Genomic DNA, 24013 nt, shown 5'->3' on the forward strand with positions numbered 1-24013 from the left:
GTACAGTGCTGAGGGAACGCTGCACTGTCGGAGGTGCCGTCTTTCGGATGAGACGTTAAACCGAAGCCCCGTCTGCTCTCGCTCAGGTGGGCGTAAAAGATCCCATGGCACTATTTCAAAGAAGAGCAGGGGAGTTATCCCCGGTGTCCTGACCAATATTTATCCCTCAACCAACATCACTAAAACAGATTATCTGGTCATTATCACATTGCTGTTTATGGGAGCTTGCTATGCGCAAATTGGCTGCATAGACTCGGCTTGTATTCCCTCGAGTGTAGAAGATTAAGGGGTGATTTGATCCGGGTGTTTAGGATGATTAACGGAGTTGATAGAACATAAGGAGTAGGAGTCGGCCATTTGTGCCCTCGAGCCTGCTCTGCCATTCAATAAGATCATGGCTGTTCTGATCTTGGCCTCAACTCCACTTTCCTGCCTGTTCCCCATAACCCTCGACTCCCCTGTAGCTCAAATATCTGTCTACTCCGCCTTGAATATATTCAGTGACTCCGCCTCCACAGCTCTCTGGGGTAGAGAATTCCACAGATTCACGACCCTCTGAGAGAAGAAATTCCTCCTCAGCTCCGTCTTAAATGGGTGACCCCACATCCTGAAACTGTGCCCCCTAGTTCTAGATACCCCCACTAGGGGAAACATTCTCTCAGCATCTACCCTGTCAAGCACCCATAGAATCTTGTGTTTTAATAAGATCCCCTCTCATTCTTCTAAACTCCAATGAGTACAGGCTCAACCTTTCCTCGTAAGACAACCCCTTCATCCCAGGAATCAAGGGTAGAGAGAAACTATTTCCTCTGGTGGGGGAGTCCAGAACACGGGGGCATGACCTTAAAATCAGAGCCAGGCCGTTCAGGGGTGATGTCAGGAAGCATTTCTTCACACAAAGGGTAGTGGAAATCTGGAACTCTCTCCCCCCCCCCCACCCCCCAACCAAAAAGTGAGAGAATCTATGAAACTTATTTTTAAATGTAAAAGCTTTAGCAAATTTAGTGCTTATAAAATATGTATTACTACTATAATGTAAACTGAGGATTGCACCTGTAAATTTTGTACTAATTTAACAATTTAAAACATTTTTGCATTTTTCTTTTTACCACAAACATGTATTTACTTCCCTCAATAAATTTGATTGACAAAGGTATTAAGGGTTACGGAACCAAGGTGGGTCGATAGAGTTAAGGCACTGATCAGGGACGATCTGATTGAATGGTCTCCTCCTGTTCCTACCATCAACATCATCGCTCCACACCGTCCCCCTCCCAAAAAAGGAGATGGGAGGGGGGGTGGGGTGAAAAAAAAGCTTGACACACAAGAGACAGATATCAAGGAAGCATAATACAGTCAGTTTAATGGTTTATTTCTCTCGCTCCATCTGGTCCTGAACAGACTGAATGAGTTAACTCAACTAGGTCAGAACTGACTGGCCGAACGAACTTGAAAGACCAGATGTGCCCCCAGTCAAAGGGGGGAGGGGGGGAAAAACATGAAGGGAATTCAGCATCAATACACTAAGTAAAAAACTAAACCAGATGCAATGCAAATAGCGAACTGCTCATTCCCGGTGAGTGCTAGTTATTGGTGGGGATGGAGGGGGGCGTATCAGAGAGGGGTTTGGCGTCTGTGTGGGGTGGGGGGGAGGGGGGCTGCGGGGGCACGCAGCTGAATGCGTCGGGTGGACATGGGGGGGGGGGGGGGGGGTTTGTAAAGTTCACGTGCATTTGAGGAAATCTCCACGCCCCCCCGACTCTCTTCGCCCAACATGAGGGTCTGTGTTCAGTCACCGAGCCCCCCCCCTCAAAGCCAGCACCAGATGTAGCACGGAGCCTCCCTGAATCTTGTAATCCGCTGCCGTCTTCTCATCGTTCCTGGGGAAGAGAAGGAAGGAGTGATGAGAAGGAGAATGGAGCTGCTCTGTTTCCACCCCACCCCACGAGCTCCGGCACAGCAAGAGAGCCCCAGGTGGGCAGAGGAAACGCTTCAAGGACACCCTCAAAGCCTCCTTGAAGGAGTGTAGCATCCCCACCGACACCTGGGAATCCCTGGCCCAAGACCGCACAAAGTGGAGGAGAAGCATCCGGGAAGGCGCCGAACACTTCGAGTCTCTTCGCCGGGAGCAAGCGGAAGCCAAGCGCAAACAGCAGAAGGAGCGCACATCAACCCAAGCACCCCACCCACCCGCCCCTTCAACCACCGTCTGCCCCACCTGTGACAGAGACTGTCGGTCCCGCATTGGAATCAGTCACCTGAGAACTCATCGTTAGTGTGGAAGCAAGTCATCCTCGGTTCCGAGGGACTGCCTAAGAAAGACCCCGCCCCGCCCCACCCACCCCGCCTCTCAGTCAGAAGGTCGCGAGTTCGAGTCCCCACTCCAGAGACTCGAGCCCCGTAATCCAGGGCTGACACTCCCGGTGCCAGGAATGAGGGAGCGCTGCACTGTCGGATGAGGCATTAAAACCGAGGGCCCTCTCAGGAGGACGTAAAAGATCCCACGGCCACTATTGGAAGAGTTCTCCCCGGTGTCCTGGGGCCCAATATTTATCCCTCAATCAAGCAACAACACTGAAGCAGGTGGCAGCACGGTGGCATAGTGGTTAGCACTGTTGCCTCACAGCGCCAGGGACCCGGGTTCAAATCCGGCCTCGGATGACTGTCTGTGTGGAGTTTGCACATTCTCCCCGTGTTTGCGTGGGTTTCCTCCGGGTGCTCCGGTTTCCTCCCACAGTCCAAAGATGTGCGGGTTAGGTTAATTGGCCATGATAAAAAAAATTGACCCTTAGTGTTAGGGGGGATTAAATACGTGGGGTTATGGGGATAGGGCTTGGGTGGGATGGCTGTCGGTGTAGGGACCGGGTGCTAGGGTTTGGATGATCAGCCATGATCTCGTAGAATGGCGGAGCAGGCTCGAAGGGCCGAATGGCCTACTCCTGCTCCTATCTTCTATGTTTCTATGATCCGGTCATTTATCACACAGCTGTTGGTGGGATCTTTCTGTGCGCAGATTGGCTGCCGCGTTTCCTGCATTACAACAGTGACTCCACTTCAAAAATAAAGTACTTCATTGGCTGGAAAGCTGCAGTGAGGAAAGAGTTAAAATGACATTGCTGGCAGTTTCACTGAATGGTGTAAGAAAGACAGGTGCTAACATGAAAGGCCACATCTATAAAGACACGGTCAAGATAGCTGACCTTTGAAGAGGAAAATAAAACAATTAAGTGGAGACAGGATGTTCAGCATTTCAACTGCCTTTAACAGCTTTATTACCCAGGTCACATTCCAAGGTATCTTTTAATTAGCATTCAGCAGTTTGAGTGATTGATTGAGGAGGCAGCTTACACATGTTTACATTAAGATTTGTAACCAATCCGTGAAGGAGCTTGCAGGCCAAGACCCAATCAGGTGGCAGGAATGAATTGTGCATGAGGTGGCCATGTGTATTTTAATGTATAAAAATGTAGTGTTTGCTGTAACAATTTGGAGAAGTCTGGTTAAAGACAGAGCAGACAGTCTCCCCACCGGTGCAATAAAGACAACTTGACTATCGACCTAAAACCTTGTGTCGAGTGTTGGTTCAAAATACTCCACAACAAAAGCGCTTTGGGACGTCCGGAGGTGGTGAAAGGCGCTATAAAGAAATGAAAGCCCATCTTAACTGCGCGTCCGCTGCCCGATACTCACATCTGTTTCCCGCTGTAGATGAGGCGCTGCTGCTGTGGGGGGATTCCCTCTTTCTCCTCCACGCGTTCTTTTATGCGCTCCACCTGCAGTGCAGAACAGTTATCAGACGGGCTCAGGAGCCATTCTTCAATACGGACGCCGCCCCACCATCAATAACATCCCCCGCCCCCCGCCCCCAAAAGCATTCTCCAACAGATCTGCACGTGAATGCCTGACCAGGCTGGTAGAGGGCAACGCAGAGCAGGAAGGGCCCAGGTTCCATCCCTCCCCCTCCTGGGTCTGTGGTGAGTTAGCCGATCCCAGCCAGGGGCAGGCCAGGCGGTTGGGTGGGGAGGGTTAACAATTGGTACTGAGCCCCACACAGCAGGAAGAGCCAAGGTTCCACCCCCTGGATCTGCGTTGAGTGTTAGGAGGGGGCTACAATCGGCCTCATTGGTTGGTTTGGGGGGGGGGGGGGGGGGGGGGGGAAAAGAGAGAAGGAATCCAGTCAGTCCTGCTGGAAAGTGGGTGCGTGTGTATAGGGGAGGATACGATCAGGTTGAGCTGTGATGCCTTCCATGGAGAGATTACAAAATGCTGAGGTACAGAGGGATCTGGGGGTCCTAGTATATGAATCACAAAAAGTTAGCATGTGGGTACAGCAAGTAATTAGGAAGGCAAATGGAGTGTTGGCCGTTATTGCAAAGGGTATGGAGTATAAAAGTAGGGAAGTCCTGTTACAACTTTACAGGGCGTTGGGGAGACCACACCTGGAGTACTGCGTACAGTTGTGGTCTCCTTATTTAAGGAGGGATATACTTGCATTGGAGGCAGTTCAGAGAAGGTTCACGAGGTTGATTCCGGAGGTGAAAGGGTTGTCTTATGAAGAAAGGTTGAGCAGGTTGGGCCTATCATCGTTGGAGTTTAGAAGAATGAGAGGGGATTTTATTGAGACATAAGATTCTGAGGGGGATTGACAGGGTGGATGCAGAGAGGATGTTTCCCCTCGTGGGGGAATCTAGAACTAGGGGGCATAGTTTCAGAATAAGGGGGCAGCCATTTAAATGGGAAATGAGGAGGAATTTCTTCTGAGGGTCGTAAATCTGTGGAATTCTCTTCCCCGGAGAGCTGTGGCGGCTGGGTCATTGAATATATTTAAGGTGGAGATAGACAGATTTTTGAACGATAAGGGAGTCAAGGATTATGGGAAACGGGCAGGGAAGCGGAATTGAGGCCAAGATCAGATCAGCCATGATCTTACTGAATGGCAGAGCAGGCTCGAGGGGCCAAATGACCTGCTCCTGGTCCTACGTCTTATGTCCTGTTGACAGTCACTGTGTGCTCTCATATCTGAAGAATGGGCCACTTGGAACCGGCTCCCCAAGCAAAGGGTCAGTGGGAGGGAGGTGGCGGGGCAAAGGAGAAAGAGAGAGACATCGAAAGCACACACAAGACAGACAGCGCACGCATAAGGCACACGAGTAGAAGGTGCGCTCAGTGATACATGGACAAGACGGACACAGATCTCACCTTATCAGTGGGCTCGATATCAATCTCAATCTCCTTCCCGGTCAGTGTCTGAAAGGGGGAAAAAAAAAACGCAGTTCAGATCGACCGGCTGTAATGCTTCAGGCCGGCTACTGCCCAGCCACCCCCGCACCAGAGTCTGCTCATTCCTGCCTGAATTCACCAGTCACAGCACCACCAGCTGTCAGCGCACAGACACCGAGTCCAGCATCCCAAGAACTATCTCTAGTATAGAGCTGGGGGGGGGGGGGGGGGGGAAAGAGAGCGGGGAGTCTGTTGTACACAGACCACGACCTCACACGCTCAAGGACAGAGAAGGAAGGTACACACGCAGGACACGTGTCCATCACAGCCCCACAGAATGCAAGGGACCAGAGGTCTCAGCCAGCCCGAATCCGGTTGCTGGCACCTTGAGTCACGGCTACCCAGGCTACAGCTACACAAAGCCCTGGCTAGACCACACCTGGAGTACCGTGAGCAGTTCTGGGCACCACACCTTGGGAAGCACATATTAACCTTGGAGGGAGTGCAGCGTAGATTTACCAGAATAATACCTGGACTCAAAGTGTTAAATTAGAACTTAAGAATTAGGAGCAGGAGTAGGCCATACGGCCCCTCAAACCTGCTCCGCCATTCAATAAGATCATGGCTGATCTTCAATCTCAACTCCACTTGTCTGCTCGATCTCCATATCCCTCGATTCCCCTGGAGTCCAAAACTCTATCTCAGCCTTGAATATACTCAACGATTCAGCATTCACAGCCCTCTGGGGCAGAGAATTCCAAAGGTTCACAACCCTCGGAGGTGAACCCTCCCATTCTCTGCAGCCAGGAGCATGAGTCCCGATGGCTATGTTGCCTACCCGGTGCCAGGGTAAAGGACATCTCCTCTGGGCGGGAGGAGAACTTGGAGTGGGAGGGGGAGGATCCAGTTGTGGTCCACGTAGGTACCAACGACATAGGTAGGGCTAAGAAAGAGGTTCTGCTGAGAAAGTTTGAGCAGCTAGGGACGAAATTAAAAAGTAGAACCACAAAGGTAATAATCGCTGGATTATTACCTGAGCTACGTGCAAATTGGCATAGGGTCAATAGGATCAGGGAGATGAATGCGTGGCTCAAAGATTGGTGTGGGAGAAGTGGGTTTTGATTCGTGCAGCACTGGCACCAGTACTGGGGAAAGAGAGCTGTTCCGTTGGGGACGGACTACACCTGATCCATGCTGGGACCAGAGTTCTAGTGAATCAAATAACTCGGGAGGTAGATAGGGCTTTAAACTAAATAAGTGGGGGGGGGAGGGTCCCGGTGGAGAGAAATCTAGAATGCTAAAGAGAAAAGACAAGGAAGCAGTGCAGGAAAGTGATTGGGGTAAGGATAACCAGATAGTGTCAGGAAGGGACAGAGCATACAAACAAAGGAGCGCACGAACAAATAGGGTCCGGGTAAGAGAAAATGGTAATAAGACAAATAGGGCCATAGTACAAAAAAATGTTAAGATGTCTTAAAATGTTAAAAAGACAAATCTAAAGGCACTGTATCTGAATGCACGAAGCATTTGTAATAAGGTAGATGAATTAACAGCGCAAATAGATGTAAACGGATATGATATAATTGCGATTACGGAGACATGACTGTAGGGTGACCAAGGCTGGGAGCTGAATATCCAAGCATATTCGATATTTAGGAAGGACAGGCAAAAAGGAAAAGGAGGTGGGGTGGCCTGGTTAGTGAAGGATGAAATCAGAGCAATAGTGAGAAAGGATATTGGCTCAGAAATTCAAGATGTAGAATCAGTCTGGGTGGAGCAAGAAGCACCAAGGGGCAGAAAACATTGGGGTGGGAGTTGTCTAGAGGCCTCCAAACAGTAGTGGCAATGTAGGGGATGGCATCAAACCGGAAATTAGAGATGCATGTAACAAAGGTACTACAGTAATCATGGGTGACTTTAATCTACATAAAGACTGGCTGAACCAAATTAGCAATAATACTGTGGATGAATTAATTCCTGGAGTGTGTACGAAATGTTTTTTTAGACCAGTATGTTGAGCAGCCAACTAGGGAACAGGCTATCTTAGATTGGGTATTGTGCAACGAGACAGGGTTAATTAATAATCTTGTTGTGCGGGGTCCTTTAGGAAAGAGTGACCATAACATGATAGAATTCTTCATTAAAATGGAAAGTGAAGAAGTCCAATCTGAAACTAGAGTCCTAAATCTAAAAAGAAACTACGATGGTATGAGGAGTGAGTTGGCTATGATAGATTGGGGAGCTTCATTAAAAGGCATGACAGTGGATAGGCAATGGCTAACATTTAAGGAACGAATGCATGAATTGCAACAGTTATACAGGAAACTGATATCCGGCACCGGCGTGTTGCCGATCTATCAAAACTGTCAGACATACAAAGTTAATGTTGAAGCATACGGAGGTTTTCATCTCCGTATCTGACAACAAACACTGTTGCTTAGCAACAGCTTCTAAAGAGTCGGCTGCAGCTGCAAGTGTCTCTAGCTGAAGCTGTTGCTATAGCTACAGACCTTGCAGTGCCTGACTGGGGAAAAAAAAACTAAAAAAACGTATAGAAAACAGCTCCTGATTTTTGCCGTTAGATCGAGTATTCTGGACATACAACCTCCGGATAAACCAAAGTTTCCTGTACATTCCTTTCTGGCACAAAAACAAAGGAAAAGCGGCCCAACCATGGCTAACAAAAGAAATTATGGATAGTATTAGATCCAAAGAGTAATATAAAGTTGCCAGAAAAAGTAGCAAGCCTGAGGATTGGGAGCAGTTTAGAGTTCAGCAAAAAAGGACCAAGAGATTGATTAAGAGGGGAAAAATAGAGTATGAGCGTAAACTTGCAAGGAACATAAAAGTGGACTGTAAAAGCTTCTACAAGTATATAAAAAGAAAAAGATCAGTGAAGACAAATGTAGGTCCCTTACAGTCAGAAACAGGAGAATTTATAATGGGGAACAAGGAAATGGCAGAGCAATTAAACAAATACTTTGGTTCTGTCTTCACGGAAGAGGACACAAATAACTTCCTAGAAATGCTACGGAACCAAGGGTCTAGTGAGAAGGAGGAATTAAAGGAAATTAGTTTTAGTAAAAAAATAGTGCTGGAGAAATTAATGAGACTGAAAGCTGATAAATCCCCAGGGCCTGATAATCTGCACCTCAGAGTACTAAAAGAGGTAGCCATGGAAATAGTGGATGCATTGGTTGTCATCTTCCAAAATTCTATAGATTATGGAACAGTTCCTGCAGATTGGAGGGTGGCAAATGTAACCCCACTATTTAAAAAAGGAGGGAGAGAGAAAACAGGGAACTACAGGCCAGTTAGCCTATCAGTAGTAGGGAAAATGCTAGAGTCTATTATAAAGGATATGATAACAGGACACTTGGAAGTTATCAATGGGATTAGACAAAGTCAACATGGATTTATGAAAGGGAAATCGTGTTTGACAAACCTACTGGAGTTTTTTGAGGATGTAACTGGTAGAATAGATAAGGGAGAACCAGTGGATGTGGTGTATTTGGATTTTCAGAAGGCCTTTGATAAAGTCCCACATAAGAGGTTAGTGTGCAAAATTAAAGCACATGGGATTGGGGGTTATATACTGGCATGGATTGAAAATTGGTTAACAGACAGGAAAGAGAGAGTAGGAATAAATGGGTCTTTTTCAGGGTGGCAGGCGGTGACTAGTGGGGTACCGCAGGGATCAGTGCTTGGGCCCCAGCTATTCACAATATATATTAATGATTTAGATGAGGGAGCCAAATGTAATATTTCCAAGTTTGCTGACAACACAAAACTAGGTGGGATCGTGAGTTATGAGGAGGATGCAAAGAGGCTTCAAGACGATTTAGACAAGTTGAGTGAGTGGGCAAATACATGGCAGATGCAGTATAACGTGGATAAATGTGAAGTTATCCACTTCGGTAGGAAAAACAGAAAGGCAGAGTATTATTTAAATGGTGATAGATTGGGAAATGTTGATGTACAAAGGGACCTGGGTGTCCTTGTACACCAGTCACTGAAAGTAAACATGCAGGTGCAGCAAGCAGTTAGGAAGGCAAATGTTATGTTGGCCTTCATTGCAAGAGGATTTGAGTACAGGAGCAAGGATGTCTTACTACAGTTGTACAGGGCCTTGGTGAGACCATACCTGGAGTAGTGTGTGCAGTTTTGGTCTCCTTACCTAAGAAAGGATATACGTGCCATAGAGGGAGTGCAGCGAAGGTTCACCAGACTGATTCCTGGGATAGCAGGACTGTCGTATGAGGAGAGGTTGGGTCGACTAGGCCTGTATTCACTAGAGTTTAGAAGAATGAGAGGGGATCTCGTGGAAACGTATAAAATTCTGACAGGGCTAGACAGACTAGATGCAGGGAGGGTGTTTCCCCTGGCTGGGGGGTCTAGAACGAGGGGTCACAGTCTCAGGATACGGGGCAGGACATTTAGGACTGAGATGAGGAGAAATTTCTTCACTCAGAGGGTGGTGAACCTGTAGAATTCTCTACCACAGAAGGCTGTAGAGGCCAAGTCACTGAATATATTTAAGAAGGAGATAGATTTCTAGACACAAAAGGCATCAAGGGGTCTGGGGAAAAGAGCAGGAATATGGTATTGAGATAGAGGATCAGCCATGATCATTTTGAATGGCGGAGCAGGCTCGAAGGGCCGAATGGCCAACTCCTGCTCCTATTTTCTATGTTTTAAGTGCTCTTATGCTGCAGAGCGATGGATGATTGCAATTTTATCTGAGCAACATTTAAACCATCACAGGCCCAGTAGTCGTGGCCGAGTGGTTAAGGCGATGAACTAGAAATCCATTGGGGTCTCCCCGTGCAGGTTTGAATTCTGCCGATTACATTTCATTTCAAAATGGAACCAAATCCCTGGATAACTAATCCGGAGTTAGGCGGAATAAAACCCCACAACTTTTAACACCTTCGAGTCTTTTCACATTTTCATTGAACTGCAAGTAGTCACGAAATATATGGTCACAAACTGAACAAAAAAAAAAATCAGACAAATGGGGAGGGCTTAAACTAATTTGCAGGGGGATGGGCACCAGGATATACCATAGAAAGGGTAAAGAAAGTGCTCAAAGGATTGGAAGAGCCAGAGAGCACTAAAGTAAGAACATAACGAATAAGAGCAGGAGTAGGCCATACGGCCCCTCGAGCCTGCTCCGCCATTCAATAAGATCATGGCTGATCATCGACCTCAACTCCACTTTCCCGCCCGATCTCCATATCCCTTGATTCCCCTAGAGTCCAAAAATCTATCGATCTCAGCCTTGAATATACTCAAAGACTCAGCATTCACAGCCCTCTGGGGCAGAGAATTCCAAAGATTCACAACCCTCTGAGTGAAGAAATTCCTCCTCATCTCAGTCTTAAATGGCCGACCCCTTATCCTGAGACTATGCCGCCTAGTTCTAGACACTCCAGCCAGGGGAAACAACCTCTCAGCATCTACCCTGTCAATCCCCCTCAGAATCTTGTATGTTTCAATGAGATCACCTCTCGTTCTTCTAAACTCCAGAGAGTATCGGCCCATTCTACACAATCTCTCATCATAGGACAGACCTCTCATCCCAGGAATCAATCTAGTGAACCTTCGTTGCACCGCCTCCAAGGCAGCCATGTCCTTCCTTAGATAAGGAGACCAAAACTGTGCCCAGTACTCCAGGTGTGGTCTCACCAAGGCCCTGTACAATTGTAGCAAGACTTCCTCACTCTTATACTCCAACCCCCTTGCAATAAAGGCCAACATGCCATTTGCCTTCCTTATTGCTTGCTGTACCTGCATGCTAGCTTTCTGTGTTTCTTGCACGAGGACACCCAAATCTCTCTGAACACCAACATTTGAAAGTTTCTCACCATTTAAAAAATATTCTGTTTTTCTATTCTTCCTACCAAAGTGAATAACCTCACATTTCCCTACATTATACTCAATCTGCCACCTTACTGCCCACTCACTTAGTCTAACTATATCCCTTTGCGGACACAGTGTTCTCCTCACAGCTTACTGTCCCACCTAGCTTTGTATCATCAGCAAACTTGGATACATTACACTCGGTCCCCTCATCTCGGTCATTAATATAGATTGTAAATAGCTGAGGCCCCAACACTGATCCTTGCGGCACCCAACTAGTTACAGCCTGCCAACCTGAAAAAGATCAGTTTATCCCAACTCTCGGTTTTCTGTTCATTAATCAATCTTCTATCCATGCTACTGTGGCGGAGCCACCAAAGGACTCAGATCGTCTGTACATAATTCCTTTAACAACATGTTAGCCACAACCGGTATCTGTATCTTTATCTGTACTGTTTAACTGAGCAGCGCACGTTTCTTTTAACAGCGCGGTCAAAACGTGATGACGTCATGCCATTCATCACGTGATCCCCGACTGGCGGGAAGAACGTGATGACGTCAGCGGGGGAGCGGCCCCAGCAGTCCTCGTGGAGCCGCTGAAGAGAGCAGACCTGTATTCGACGTTGTCCAGCAGTTTCTTGTTAAAACCTGTTTGTTTCATTAAAGTTCGTTTGATTGATTGCCCGAGCAGAACTCAAGTCTTTTCGTTAGGAACTCCCGTTCCTACATTGGTGACCCCGACTTTTGCGAATGGATTTCACAGAAGATTTACAGAATGGAAACGAACGCCGTGTCTCTAAAACTGCCACAGTTCTGGGAGCAGCAACCAGCCGCCTGGTTCATCCAAGCTGAAGCCCAGTTCGCCATCCGGAACATCGTCGCAGATCCGACCCGTTATTACTACGTGGTCTCCGCCCTCGACAGCGCCACTGCCTCGTGGATCGTCAGCCTACTCGGTAATCCACCCGCAGACGGCAAGTATGATACATTAAAGAACACGGCACAGGCTTTCTAGCGTTTAATGGACTCTGTGCTTCGAGACCTGCCCTTCATTTTCGTCTACCTCGACGACATCCTCATCGCCAGCGATAGCAAGAACACATCGGCCATTTACGTGCCCTCTTTTCTCGCCTCAGCCAGCATGGTTTAATCATCAACCCGGCCAAGTGCCAGTTCGGCCTGCAGCGGATCGATTTTTTGGGACACCGCATAACATCAGGCGGCGCGGTCCCCTTACTGACGAAGGTGGAGGCTGTTACCGCTTTCCCGCGCCCACAGACCGTCAGGGCCCTGCAAGAGTTCCTTGGGATGGTCAACTTCTATCACCGATTCGTCCCTAAGGCGGCTCTGCTTATGCAGCCTTTGTACGAGGCCCTCAAAGGCAAGTCCGGTAAAGATCCAATCAGCTGGACAGCCGAGATGGACCAAGCTTTCGTCAACACAAAGAGCGCCTTGGCGAACGCTACCATGCTGGCGCACCCGCTTCCAGGTGCCACCATCGCCCTTACCACGGACGCATCGGACTATGCCATTGGCGCAGTGCAGGAGCAGTGGGTCAATGGCACGTGGCAACCGCTGGCGTTTTTCAGCCGTCAGCTACAAAGGAATGAACGCAAATACAGCACCTTTGATCGGGAGTTGCTGGCCCTTTTCCTAGCCATCCGCCATTTCCGGTTTTTATTAGAAGGACGTCACTTCACGGCTTTTGTCGACCACAAGCCACTGACTTTCGCCATGGCTAAAACCACCGAACCGTGGTCAGCTCATCAACAACATCACCTGATGTTTATTTCTGAATTTACCATGGACATTCAACATGTGTCTGGTAAAGACAACCTGGTAGCGGATTGCCTCTCCCGTGCGACGGTCAATGCGGTTCACCTTGGGATTGGCTACGCCCTCATGGCTGCAGATCAGGCCTCGGACCCAGAGGTCCAGTCATACAGAACCGTCCAATCCAGTGTCCAGGCGGCCGACGTCAGTTTCCAGGCTGCAGGCACCATGCTCCTTTGCGACGTCTCCATGGGCGTTCCCCGACCTATCGTGCCAGTCACATGGCGCCGGAAAGTGTTTGACGCCATACACGGGTTGTCGCACCCTGGTATGAAGGCTTCACAATGGCTAATGTCGGCGAAATTTGTATGGAAGGGTATGCACCTCGACGTTCGTGACTGGGCCAACACTTGCGTTGTTTGCCAGAAGGCCAAGGTCCAGCGTCATGTCAAAGCTCCAATGGCTACGTTTGCTGTCCCAGAGCGCCGTTTCGACCACGTGCACGTGGACCTGGTGGGACCACTTCCGCCTTCCCACGGTTATACTCATCTCCTCGCCATGGTGGACCGCACCACTAGGTGGCCAGAGGCAATTCCTTTGGTTTCCACCACTTCGGCAGACGTCGCTAGAGCCTTCATCTCATACGAGGTTGCTTGTTTCGGGGTACTGTGGTGTATGTGCCTTTAAGAGCCCCCTGTGTACTGTAATGCCGGTAATGGCCACTCAGGCTATATAAGCCTGTATATTGTCTTGTATCTGTTAGTTCACCTCCAGACTTTGTTCAGTAAACACCTGTGAAACCTACTCCTGCCTTCCGTGTCTCTATTAACACACGGATACAACAGTGGCGACGAAGTGGAAACGGACTTACCTGCAATTCGGCAGCACCTCACAGAATCACAGAAACCCCACAGTGCAGATAGAGGCCATTTCGGCCCATCGAGCCTGCACCGACACATATCCCACCCGATCCCCGTAACCCCTACACCAACACATATCCCACCCTATCCCCGTAACCCCACGTTTTTAATCCCCCTAACACTAAGGGTCAATTTATCATAGCCAATCAACCTAACCCTCACATCTTTGGACTGTGGGAGGAAACCGGAGCACCCGGAGGAAACCCACTCAAGAAGATCGATTCCTCAGACGAAAGTCAAAGAAAAGCAAGAAAAAAAAAAAAAAAAAAAAACTGGTTTCGCCAGCTAGCCGAGCTGGTGGCAGGTACTGCAATAATCCTTCCTGGGCGGCAGGCTGGGGCTCCATCGGCTGGCTCTGCAGCGGGGCCGAGCAGCGAAGGCGGAGGCAAACACAGACAGAGGGGGGGAGCACTCGGGAGACGGCCGGCGCTGCAAAGCAGGTCGGCGTTCGGACCAAGCAGAGGGAGGGAAAAGTCCCAGAGAGTCCGGCGGGAACGAGGCTCCACCTGTAAATAAAAACCGCAGAAAACAGCGTTGTCATCAGCAGCAGCGGCGGGAAAGCGCGGGAAGCGCCATTTTTTTCTGCAGAGAAGGGAGGAAAGCGCGGGAGGCGCCATTTTTTTTCAAGATGCCTAAGGCTGGCAATATTAATGCTTTTGATAACGATATAGAGGATTGGACCACATATGTAGAAAGAGTGGAGGTATATTGCACAGCAAATGAAATAGATGATAAAAAGGCATCAGTACTTCTAAATCTAATGGGCGCAAGGACATACGGGCCGTTACGAAACTTAATCACTCCAGCCAAACCAAAGGACAAGACTTTTAAGGAGATTGTTGATACTCTACAGGAGCACTTAAACCCAACACCGCTGCTGATAGCGGAACGATTCAAATTCTTCAAGAGGAATCAGCACAAGAATGAAAGTAACGCTGATTACCTCACCGAATTAAGGAAGCTATCAAAGCACTGCCAATTCGGGGCAGGACTGGCAGATTCTCTTCGAGACAAATTCGTCTGCGGTCTCCTAAGTGAAGGAACACAGAAAAGGCTACTTTCTGAGAAAGATTTGACACTGGACAAGGCTTTCAGTATGGCTGTATCATACGAAGCAGCCGCAAGAGGAGCTGCAGAGATACAGCAAAAGCCACAGGACTTCAGCACCCATGAAATGACACAGGGTTTCGAGAGATGTTATCGCTGCGGCAGATCCACCCATGACCAGAGGGACTGCTGGTTCAAGGACAAAGCATGCAGGCAATGCGGAAAGATTGGACACATTGCACGTGTATGCCGATCTGGACACAAAAAATCCATGGACAGGAAAAAAATCAATAAGAAGTACAGAAAGGTACAAATGATGAAGGACAGTAGCTCCGAAGACCAGAAGAGCGATAGCGACTCCGGAAACAAGAGACTAAGCTGTCTCAAATTACATAATGTAATTGCCAAAGAAGATTACCAGACCATTTGGGTTACCCTCACGATAGCGGGGTCCCCAGTTAAAATGGAGCTAGATACAGGATCAGCTCTGACCGTCATAAGTCGACGGGATTACGAGCGGCTATTTCCGCATATACCTTTGAAAGACACATCCATTATCTTGAAAACATATACGGGGCAGAAAGTATACCCCAAAGGGAAAATAAAGGTGGCTGTTGTATACAACGGCAAGGAAATACAGAAGTTGTATTTATACGTTCTGCAAGATGGTGGTCCACCGCTGTTGGGACGTGAATGGATCAGGAAGATACGTTTAGACTGGCACTCCATTCAGGCACTGACGGTGACCAGTAAGAAAAAAAATGATGAGGACGTCATACCTGAACGATTAAAAGACATCTTGGCCAACGCCAAGGAAGTGTTTCAGCAGAAACTAGGAACCTTGAAAGGCATCACCGCCTCAATAAAAGTGGAAGATGCGTCAATTCCCAAGTTTTTTAAGCCAAGGCCGGTGCCATACGCAATTCGTCCAGCAGTCGAGGCAGAGCTGGAGAATTTAGAAAAGGCAGGCGTATTATCCAAGCTAGATTGGAGCGAGTGGGCAACACCCATCGTCCCGGTCATGAAGAAAACATTGAATAAAGCTAAATCTGAAGAACAGAGAAAAATTCGCATCTGTGGGGACTTCAAGGTGACTGTAAACCCGGTCCTTCACACGGTACAGTATCCTCTTCCGAGGATAGAAGATATTTTCGCTTCACTATCCGGAGGGAAACGTTTCACCAAAATTGACTTGGCACAGGCATGTCTACAGATGGAGGTTGAAGAGGCCTCTAAAAAGTATCTCACGATAAATACACACAAAGGCCTGTACCAGTACAATCGACTGGTTTTCGGAGTAGCATCAGCTCCAGCTATCTGGCAAAGAGCTATGGAGCAAGTCCTCCAAGGGATTCCGGGGACTCAATGCTACCTAGACGACATCCTTATAACAGGAGAAAACGACAACGAGCACCTTGCCAATTTGGAGCAGGTGCTCACTAGGCTGAGAGAATGGGGCCTACGAGCAAATCGCCCCAAGTGCAAATTTTTCCAGAAACAAATATCATATTGTGGCCACATAATTAACGAGGAAGGGTTGCATAAGTCACCTGAAAAAATTGAAGCGGTCATAAAAGCCCCAGCACCTGAAAATGTCTCACAATTAAAGGTCGTTCCTGGGATTGATAAATTACTATCATAAATTTTTACCGAACTTGTCAACTCTTCTGCACCCTCTTAACGAACTGCTACAAACGGGAGTAATTTGGAAATGGAGCGAAGACTGTAAACGTGCCTTCCATAAATGCAAAGGCTTGATCACGTCCAAGGAAGTTTTGGCTGATTACAACCCATCACGCGTCCGATAGCTTTTGCGTCACGCTCACTGAACTCAGCTGAGCGTAACTATGCCCAAATCGACAGGGAAGCACTCAGCCTGGTATGGGGAGTGAAGAAATTCAACCATTACCTACACGGACAAAAATTTACCTTGTTGACTGACCATCAACCCCTCGTCTCCATATTCAACCCTAAAAAGGGTGTTCCCATTATGACAGCACAAAGGCTACAGAGGTGGTCCCTTTTCCTAGGGGCACACCAATATGACATAGAATACAAAGGATCAAAACAGCATGGGAATGTTGACGGTTTATCGCGCCTACCGTTGCCAACGGTAGAAGAGGCACCTACAGTAGACCCAGTGGAGATGTTCCACTCAACCATAGTGGAATGTCTACCAGTAACAAATTCTGCCATTGAAAAGGAAACAAGAAATGACCCGACTCTCTCACGAGTCTACGATTGAACGGTGAAGGGATGGCCAGCACATGGCGAACCACTGTTGCCAGCATTCTCACAAAGAGGAGAACAGCTGTCAGTGTGCCGAGGAACCTTGATGTGTGGATCCAGAGCGGTGATTCCACCCAAACTCCAGGATAAAGTGCTGAAGGAGCTTCACGAGGGGCATCTGGGTGGAGTGAAAATGAAGAACCTAGCTAGGGCGTTTGGATGGTGGCCAGGTATCGATGGAGACATCGAAGAAATGACCAAGAGCTGCCTAGGTTGCCAGAAAGTCCAAAACGCCCCACCACAAGCCCCTCATCTCCATGGCAAAGGGTACACATCGACTTTGCTGGTCCATTTATGGACTCAATGTTCTTAATCGCGGTTGATGCACACTCTAAGTGGCCGGAGGTAATAAAGATGTCCTCCACCACCACAGACAAAACCATCACAGTATTAAGGACCATATTTGCCAGGAATGGGCTGCCTGAACAGATCTGTTCTGATAATGGACCGCAATTTGTGTCCGAAGAATTCAGGAAGTTCTTAAAAAAACAATGGGGTTAAGCACTACACGTCCGCCCCATACCATCCCGCCACCAATGGATTGGCTGAAAGGTTTGTCCAGACCTTCAAGAAGGCCATAAAGGCCATGGGTAATGAAGACATAAAACTTCAGCATAAGGTAGATAACTTCTTGTTTGCATACAGGAATGCAACACATGTGGTTACAAACCAAACTCCCGCCATGATGTTTTTCAATAGAAGACTAAGATGCCGGCTGGATTTGATCAAGCCCAACATCAGAAGGGACGTGGAGAACCGACAATTTCAAGGCATGAATGAAAGGCCAACTAGAACCTTCCAGATAGGTCAACAAGTTTTGGCCCGGGACTACCGTACCGAGAAATGGCAGCCTGGAACTATTTGCACACGACTAGGACCGCTGATGTATACCGTGGACATCGGAGAAAGCATAATAAGGCACCATGCTGACCAGATCCTAGAGTCATCCGAAAGGGGACAACCTACACCACAACTCTATACGCCTAATGATGAAGCAGAGATACCCATAGTATCTACCTCCGATCCGGTGATACTGGAACCAGATGAACCCGATACTGGCATTCAAGCCGAATCAGCCTTGCCAAAAGAACCTACTACACCACCAAAAACTACTACACCACCGAGGCGTTATCCGGACCGAGTTAGGAAGCCTCCAGAGAGATTGACTTATAATTGATTAACTGCAGCAAATGTGTAGATTATTGTTCTTGTAACATGTTAATTAATGATTACTTAAAATATTATGTACTGGTTGTCTAAAAGGGGAGGAATTTGTGCCTTTAAGAGCCCCCTGTGTACTGTAATGCCGGTAATGGCCACTCGGGCTATATAAGCCTGTATAGTGTCTTGTATCTGTTAGTTCACCTCCAGACTTTGTTCAGTAAACACCCGTGAAACCTACTCCTGCCTTCCGTGTCTCTATTAACACACGGATACAACAGGTACCATCGGACATCCCTTCCGATCGGGGGCCACAATTTTCCTCGAAGCTCTGGAACGCTGTAGCTCAGGGGCTCGGCACCAAACTTCATCGCACCACCGCCTATCATCCACAGGCGAACGGCCTTTGCGAGCGATTCCACAGGTCGCTTAAAGTCGCCCTACGGGCCAGTCTTCAAGGTGCAGGATGGGTGGACAGACTCCCATGGGTACTTTTGGGTCTGCGGACGGTGCCCAAGGAAGACCTGCAATCGTCCTCGGCGGAACTTGTTTATGGCCAGCCCCTTTGAGTTCCAGGTGATTTTCTACCTTCTCCCACCGAGCCATGGTCCGCCCCTCAACAACTCGTCAGCCACCAGGAAGCGGCTAGGTGCTTCGCGCCGGTGCCTACATCAAATCACGGCCTGCCGAGCTTCCACGTGCCGGCTGAGCTGACACGACGCTCACCGGGATCCGCTCAAGCCCCCTTACACGGGTCCGTTCTGCGTCATCGAATCGGGAGACAAATCCTTTGCGGTCGACATCGGAGGGAAGCCGGATCATATTTCGGTGGACCGGTTGAAGCCGGCTCATTTGGACCTGGATCGCCCAGTCGTCACCGCTCAACCGCCGAAACGTGGTCGACCGCCTGCAGCCGCCGTGCCAGACCAAACTCAGCCGCCCAGCAATTCGACCACAACCGCCGCGCCAGCTCGACCACAGCCGCCCGACAACTTGACCACCGTCCATCAGCTTCCTCTGCCAGGTTATCAAAGCCGCACAGACAGACTGGTCAGGCCTCCTCAACGTCTCACTTTTACTGTTAAAGACAATTCTGGGGGGGGCGCATGTGGCGGAGCCACCAAAGGACTCAGATCGTCTGTACATAATTCCTTTAACAGCATGTTAGCCACAACCGGTGTCTGCATCTTTATTTGTACTGTTTAACTGAGCAGCGCATGTTTCCTTTAACAGCGCAGTCAAAACGTGATGACGTCATGCCATTCATCACGTGATCCCCGACTGGCGGGAAGAACGTGATGACGTCAGCGGGGGAGCGGCCCCAGCAGTCCTCGTGGAGCCTCTGAAGAGAGCAGACCTGTATTCGACGTTGTCCAGCAGTTTCTTGTTAAAACCTGTTTGTTTCATTAAGGTTCGTTTGATTGATTGCCCGAGCAGAACCCAGTCTTTTCGTTAGGCACTACGAAAATTACCCCAACCCCATGAGCCCTAATCTTGTGTAATAATCTTTTATGTGGCACCTTATCGAATGCCTTTTGGAAATCCAAATATAGTACATCCACTGGTTCCCCTTTATCTACCCTGCTAGTTACATCTTCAAAAAACTCTAATAAATTTGTCAAACACGATTTCCCTTTCATAAAACCATGTTGACTCTGCCTAATCATGTTATGATTTTCTAAGTGCCCTGATACCACTTCCTTAACAATGGATTCCAGCATTTTCCCAACAACTGATGTCAGGCTAACTGGCCTGTAGTTTCCCTATTTTTACTCTCCCTCCTTTCTTGAATAGTGGGGTTACATTTGTGACCTTCCAATCCATTGGGACCATTCGAGAATCTAGGGAATTTTGGAAGATCAAAACCAATGCAGCCACTATTTCTTCAGCCACCTCTTTTAGAACCCTAGGATGTAGGCCGTCAGGTCCAGGGGATTTGTCAGCTTTTAGTCCCATTAGTTTCTCTAGTACTTTTTCTCTACTTATATTAATTATGTTAAGTTCCTCACCCTCATTAGACCCTTGGTTCCCCACCATTTTTGGTATGCTTTTTTTGTGTCTTCTACTGTGAAGGCAGATACAAAATATCTGTTTAACGTTTCTGCCATTTCCTTATCCCCCATAATAATTTCTCCTGTCTCAGTCTCCAAGGGACCAACGTTTACTTTTGCTACTCTTTTCCTTTTTACATACTTGTAGAAGCTCTTACAATCTGCTTTCATATTTCTTGCTAGTTTTCTCATTCTATTTTTTTCCCTTATCAATTTTTTGGTCAACCTTTGCTGGTTTCTGAAACTCTCCCAATCCTCAGGCTTGTTACTATTCTTCGCAACATTATAAGCTTTTTCTTTCAATCTAATGCTATCCTTAACTTCTTTAGTTAGCCACGGTTGGGTCACTTTTCCTGTGGAGTTTTTGTTTCTAAATGGAATGTATTTTTGTTGAGAATTATGAAATATCTCTTTAAATGCTAGCCACACTTTATAATCAACTTTTCCAATGACACACACACACCGCCACCCCCACCCCCCCCCCCCGCCCCGTGGAAGATGAAAGAAATTGAGGATAGTATTAGGTTAAAAGAGGAGGCTTATAATGTTGCAAAGAGTAGCAGTAAGCATGAAGATTGGGAGAGTTTCAGAAACCAGCAAAGGATGACCAAAAATAGAACATGAGAAGTAGCAAGAAATATAAAAACAGATTGTAAGCTTCTACAAGTATGTAAAAAGAGAGTAGCAAAAGCAAGCGTTGGTCCACTAGAGGCTGAGACAGGCAACATTATATTGGAGAACAAGGCAGAAACTTCAAACAAATATTTTGTATCTGTCATCTTTGTAGAAGACACAAAAAGCATACCAGAAATGGCAGGGAACCAAGGGGCTAATGAGAGTGAGGAACTTAGTATTTAATATCAGTGGAGGGAAAAGTACTTGAGAAACTAATGGGACTAAAAGTTGACAAATCCCCTGGATCTAAGTCTAAGGAGCCATTTAGGACAGAGATGAGGCGGAATTTCTTCACCCAGAGAGTGGTGAGCCTGTGGAATTCTCTACCACAGAAGGCAGTTGAGGCCAATTCATTAAATATATTCAAGAAGGAGTTAGATATATTCCTTAAGGCTAAAGGGATCAAGGGATATGGGGAGAAGGCAGGGACAGGGTACTGAATTTGGATGATCAGTCATGATCACATTAAATGGCGGAACAGGCTCGAGGGGCCGAATGGCCTACTCCTGCTCCTAACTTCTATGTTTGTATCTGATGGCCTATGTCCTAGGGTTCTAAAACAGGTGGCTGCAGAGATCATGCATACATTGGTTGTGATCTTCCAAAATTCCCGAGATTCTAGAATGATCCCAGCAGACTGGAAGGTAGCAAATGTAACCCCAATATTCAAGAAAGAAAGGAGGGAGAGAAAACTGAACTGCAGGCCAGTTATGTACATGGGGGGGGAGGGGGCGACGTCCATGGGGGGGGAGGGGGCGACGTCCATGGGGGGGGGAGGGGGCGACGTCCATGGGGGGGGAGGGGGCGACGTCCATGGGGGGGGAGGGGGCGACGTCCATGGGGGGGGAGGGGGCGACGTCCATGGGGGGGGAGGGGGCGACGTCCATGGGGGGGGGGGGAGGCGACGTCCATGGGGGGGGAGGGGGGCGACGTCCATGGGGGGGGGGGGCGACGTCCATGGGGGGGGGGGCGACGTCCATGGGGGGGGGGGGGGCGACGTCCATGGGGGGGAGGGGGCGACGTCCATGGGGGGGGGGGCGACGTCCATGGGGGGGGGGGGGCGACGTCCATGGGGGGGGAGGGGGCGACGTCCATGGGGGGGGGGGGCGACGTCCATGGGGGGGGGGGCGACGTCCATGGGGGGGGGGGGGGCGACGTCCATGGGGGGGGGGGGGCGACGTCCATGGGGGGGGAGGGGGCGACGTCCATGGGGGGGGGAAGGGGGCGACGTCCATGGGGGGGGAGGGGGCGACGTCCATGGGGGGGGAAGGGGGCGACGTCCATGGGGGGGGAGGGGGCGACGTCCATGGGGGGGGAGGGGGCGACGTCCATGGGGGGGGAGGGGGCGACGTCCATGGGGGGGGAGGGGGCGACGTCCATGGGGGGGGAGGGGGCGACGTCCATGGGGGGGAGGGGGCGACGTCCATGGGGGGGGAGGGGGCGACGTCCATGGGGGGGGAGGGGGCGACGTCCATGGGGGGGGGAAGGGGTGATGTATATGGGGGGGGAAGGGGTGATGTATATGGGGGGAAGGGGTGATGTATATGGGGGGGGAAGGGGTGATGTATATGGGGGGAAGGGGTGATGTATATGGGGGGGGAAGGGGTGATGTATATGGGGGGGGAAGGGGTGATGTATATGGGGGGGGGGAAGGGGTGATGTATATGGGGAAGGGGTGATGTATATGGGGGGAAGGGGTGATGTATATGGGGGGGGAAGGGGTGATGTATATGGGGGGAAGGGGTGATGTATATGGGGGGAAGGGGGTGATGTACATGGGGGGAAGGGGTGATGTATATGGGGGGGGGAAGGGGTGATGTATATGGGGGGAAGGGGTGATGTATATGGGGGGAAGGGGTGATGTATATGGGGGGAAGGGGTGATGTATATGGGGGGAAGAGGTGATGTATATGGGGGGAAGGGGTGATGTATATGGGGGGAAGAGGTGATGTATATGGGGGGGAAGGGGTGATGTATATGGGGGGAAGGGGTGATGTATATGGGGGGGAAGAGGTGATGTATATGGGGGGAAGGGGTGATGTATATGGGGGAAGGGGTGATGTATATGGGGGGAAGAGGTGATGTATATGGGGGGAAGGGGTGATGTATATGGGGGGAAGGGGTGATGTATATGGGGGGAAGGGGTGATGTATATGGGGGGAAGGGGTGATGTATATGGGGGGAAGGGGTGATGTATATGGGGGGAAGGGGTGATGTATATGGGGGGAAGAGGTGATGTATATGGGGGGAAGAGGTGATGTATATGGGGGGAAGGGGGTGATGTATATGGGGGAAGGGGTGATGTATATGGGGGGAAGAGGTGATGTATATGGGGGGAAGGGGTGATGTATATGGGGAAGGGGTGATGTATATGGGGGGAAGGGGTGATGTATATGGGGGGGAAGGGGTGATGTATATGGGGGGGAAGGGGTGATGTATACGGTGGGAAGGGGTGATGTATACGGTGGGAAGGGGTGATGTATATGGGGGGGAAGGGGTGATGTATATGGGGGGGAAGGGGGTGTTTTATAGGGGGGCTCTACTGTGCTTTTTTTCCCCCACAGGCCTCAAGCCTGGGACTCACCTTGACTTTGATCAGCATACTGTCGCTAGCTCTCTGTCTCTGTCTCCGGCTCCTCTCCCAGACCACCGCTGTCACCCCGCTCTCCCTCTGCTATTAACATCCGGGGTCGAGCCGCGCCGGCCGCAGCCAATCGTTTCGCAGCTGCGGCACGTCCTTGACCCCTGACCCTCCTCCAATCCCCGCCCTTCCGGCGGAGCGCTCAGCCAATCAGATCACTTTGTGTGTGTATTATTTAAAAAAAAGATTACGGTCCGAGATCCATTCGCCAAAAAGAAAAATGACTCGTTCTCTTAAAGAATATGTTTTGAAAAAAATTATTTTTCACCGAGGCAGTTTTTAAATTTCAAGGGCAGAGCTGTGGTAGCTTGGCGCGCGGTCACTTCTGGGAGTTGTAGTTCCATCTTCCGTTGGCGTCCCAGCGGGAGCGGCAG

General features: G+C 49.2%; 1 protein-coding gene across 1 annotated transcript; it reads right to left on the reverse strand.

Annotated features, from left to right (window-relative positions):
* Positions 1 to 1337: 1337 nt before the first annotated feature.
* On the reverse strand, positions 1338 to 23719 carry nedd8l (NEDD8 ubiquitin like modifier, like). Its single transcript, XM_085985114.1, has 4 exons — positions 23583 to 23719; positions 5200 to 5247; positions 3691 to 3773; positions 1338 to 1880 (listed from the first exon to the last, which is right to left on the reverse strand). The coding sequence occupies exons 1-4, from the start codon at positions 23598 to 23600 to the stop codon at positions 1793 to 1795; spliced, it is 237 nt and encodes a 78-aa protein (XP_085841240.1). The 5' UTR covers positions 23601 to 23719; the 3' UTR covers positions 1338 to 1792.
* Positions 23720 to 24013: the final 294 nt, after the last annotated feature.

Source organism: Somniosus microcephalus, chromosome 4, assembly GCF_052327205.1.
Source record: "Somniosus microcephalus isolate GS21.2 chromosome 4, FLI_Smic_1.0, whole genome shotgun sequence".
NCBI classification, from domain to species: Eukaryota; Metazoa; Chordata; class Chondrichthyes; order Squaliformes; family Somniosidae; genus Somniosus; species Somniosus microcephalus.